Genomic DNA, 2,500 nt, shown 5'->3' with positions numbered 1-2,500 from the left:
CCGAAAAAACTTGGAGTGAAAAGTAAATGCCCCAAGTGAATAAAAAAAAAAGCGGTGAGCTGACGATTAATTTCAGCACGCACACCCGAGGCTAGAGACCAATCATTCCTCTCTCAGACAAATCTAATTATTTGATGGACTGGCTCCAACGGTGCGGTTAATACCCAAGAGAGGTAATAGTTAAACCATTTCACGGATGCTAAGTGCACGGTCAGTAACAATTAACAACGACCAGAAAAAGGGCTTTGTAACCAACAATCTAGATCTATGTCCATGGTGTTAGCTTGGATTCCGTGTTAGATGTGTATCGGCAAACATCATTGCTATTTTTATTTACTAAAGCGACTGAGATGTAAATGAGTACCATGGATATTGAAAGAGTGCAAAAGTCAAACGGGATTATATAGCAGGTAAAATAATATATTGTAAGAAAATGAAATTTGGTTCTATATTTATTTAATTGAGGAATGAATGAAACATTTCGGTGCGTATTGCTGAACATGGAGAAATCGTAGAGATAAGCTACTTAACTAAAATATATAATATATTCATTTACGTGACTATGGATTAGAAGCTGCTATGGTGAAAATAACTCGTTTCCAATTTAATGATTAGTGTAGAATAAAACCAAAAAAGCCTATTTCACTTAAGGGTCAATATTTATTTTCATGTACCGGGTATTTCAAACTTAATGTCTTTGTGGATTTATCGAATATATCAAAATTGGTTGAACATAAAATACATTTATTTAGAAAAGTATGTTATTCGGAAAAACAGAAAAGCACACCCAGTAGTATCTATATGATGAATTTATTAAAAGAGATGCTCGAAAAGATCTCCTTTACATCCCACACATTTGCATACTCTCGTGATGATATGATGTGTGGCCCTCTCACAAAACTGCAGGTCAGGAACCTTTCCTGGTTGTTCTACTCGATGTCTCAGTTCATGAAGACCCTGGAATCTTGCACTTGACATTTGGTCTTTTAATTAAATAACCCCAAAGATTTTTATTTAATCAAGTTGGGGCTCTGAGAGGCCATAAGGATTCTCCGTACAACCAAAATGATCTCGGATCCAGGTCAAGGAATGCTTTGCTGTGAGAGAAGCTGCACCATCCATTGCTGTTGTCGTTCTTCTTTCCATACAATCACCAACATTTTCCCAATACTTTGACATAACAATCTGCAGTAACAGTTTGTCTCTCCATTCACAAAAACAAAATGGCCAGGTGATGCCCTGAGCGCTTACAGCAACCCATAGTGTTGCATTTTGCACGTGTCGGTCTCGTTTGATGGCTTCGTCTGGTCGCTCTATTGACCAATGGATAACGTTACGAGAATTGATGTTTCCAGTTAGATTTTTAAAATGTGCTTCATCGCTGAACCAAATGGTTCTTTAAAATTCGTTCTTCCCCATGTTTGTTAGAAACCATTGATACACATTCTTTCTCTGTTGGGTAATGCCAGGGGTGATTCCCTGGTGAATCATTTTTAGGTCGTTTTTTAATATACGATACGTTGAGCTGTTTGACAAGCCCAGTTCATGAGACCGTCTAAGTACAGACTTTTTCTGTTTCTGCTCGACAGAATTTCAAAGTCTTGCCATATTTTCGTCAGGGCGTGCTCTTTTTAAGATGCTAACCCCTTTCTTTGAATGGCTTCCTGAGAGACGACCACTTTGCCTAAAACTTTCACACCATCTTCTGATTATTGTCTTGACAGACGGTACATACGATTTCAACCTGGAATCAATTCGGTACTCCCTGCAAAATTCAAGTTGAACTTTACTTGGTGACTTCAGATGCAGGTATCTTTCAACACTAAATGCTTTTTCTGTTGATGTCCAAGACATGGCTATTGTGTCGGTGGTTTTTACAATAACAAAAAAAATTGTATTGCAGTATGGCTTCCGAATGTAAATTGGTTCATAAATAATGAAGTTATAGAAAATTTGGAGCGGGACATTAAGTTTGAAACAGTAGGTATTTTCATTTTTTAAAATGTATTCGGTCCTTTAATCATTTACGGCATTGTCCTACTGCTCTCTTCGTGTGCATATATGTACGTATGTATGTATAATACATATACATATGTGTGTGTGTGTGTGTGTGTGCAATAGTAACATTTAGAATATTATTGCAAAGTAGAATAAAATATGACATACCTTCCCCAGATGCATCAAACGCCTCATTCTGGGATGAGTGCCCCGAGCCCATTGTACAGCCAATGGTGACGAGTTATTTGTTTTTCCAGGATCCACAAGAAATTATGATTAATTAATTCTAAGAACTATAATAATATTTCAGTCACAGTTCAGAAAGAGCTCTGCGGTAACCGGTCTAACACCAGGCCGTCAGTATAACCACAGAATCGATGACAATGGTGAAAAGAATGAAGATCAGACGATAATTTATCATCATAATCTTTGATAAATTGAATCATGACGAGCATTCATCGAATTTGGTGTGTTACATTGGTAACTATTGACTGTCAAACTA

At 37.1% G+C, this 2,500-nt stretch overlaps 1 protein-coding gene across 3 annotated transcripts in view; it reads right to left on the bottom strand.

Annotated features, from left to right (window-relative positions):
* Positions 1-2,500, bottom strand: part of LOC144966168 (serine/threonine-protein kinase 32B-like) — a 171,426-nt gene that overhangs the window by 166,559 nt on the left and 2,367 nt on the right. For all 3 annotated transcript variants that reach the window (XM_078902308.1, XM_078902307.1, XM_078902306.1), the window contains exon 2: positions 2,167-2,497. In XM_078902308.1, coding sequence (XP_078758434.1) covers positions 2,167-2,218 — 52 coding nt within the window. In that variant the 5' untranslated portion in view covers positions 2,219-2,497. The remainder of the gene's footprint in view (positions 1-2,166; positions 2,498-2,500) is intronic.

The sequence above is a fragment of the Berghia stephanieae genome, chromosome 2, assembly GCF_034508935.2.
Source record: "Berghia stephanieae isolate SIO BIC M18660-M18661 chromosome 2, UCSD_Bste_1.3, whole genome shotgun sequence".
NCBI classification, from domain to species: domain Eukaryota; kingdom Metazoa; phylum Mollusca; class Gastropoda; order Nudibranchia; family Aeolidiidae; genus Berghia; species Berghia stephanieae.
Note: the sequence above shows the minus strand (reverse complement) of the source record. Positions and strands in the feature narration are given on the sequence as shown.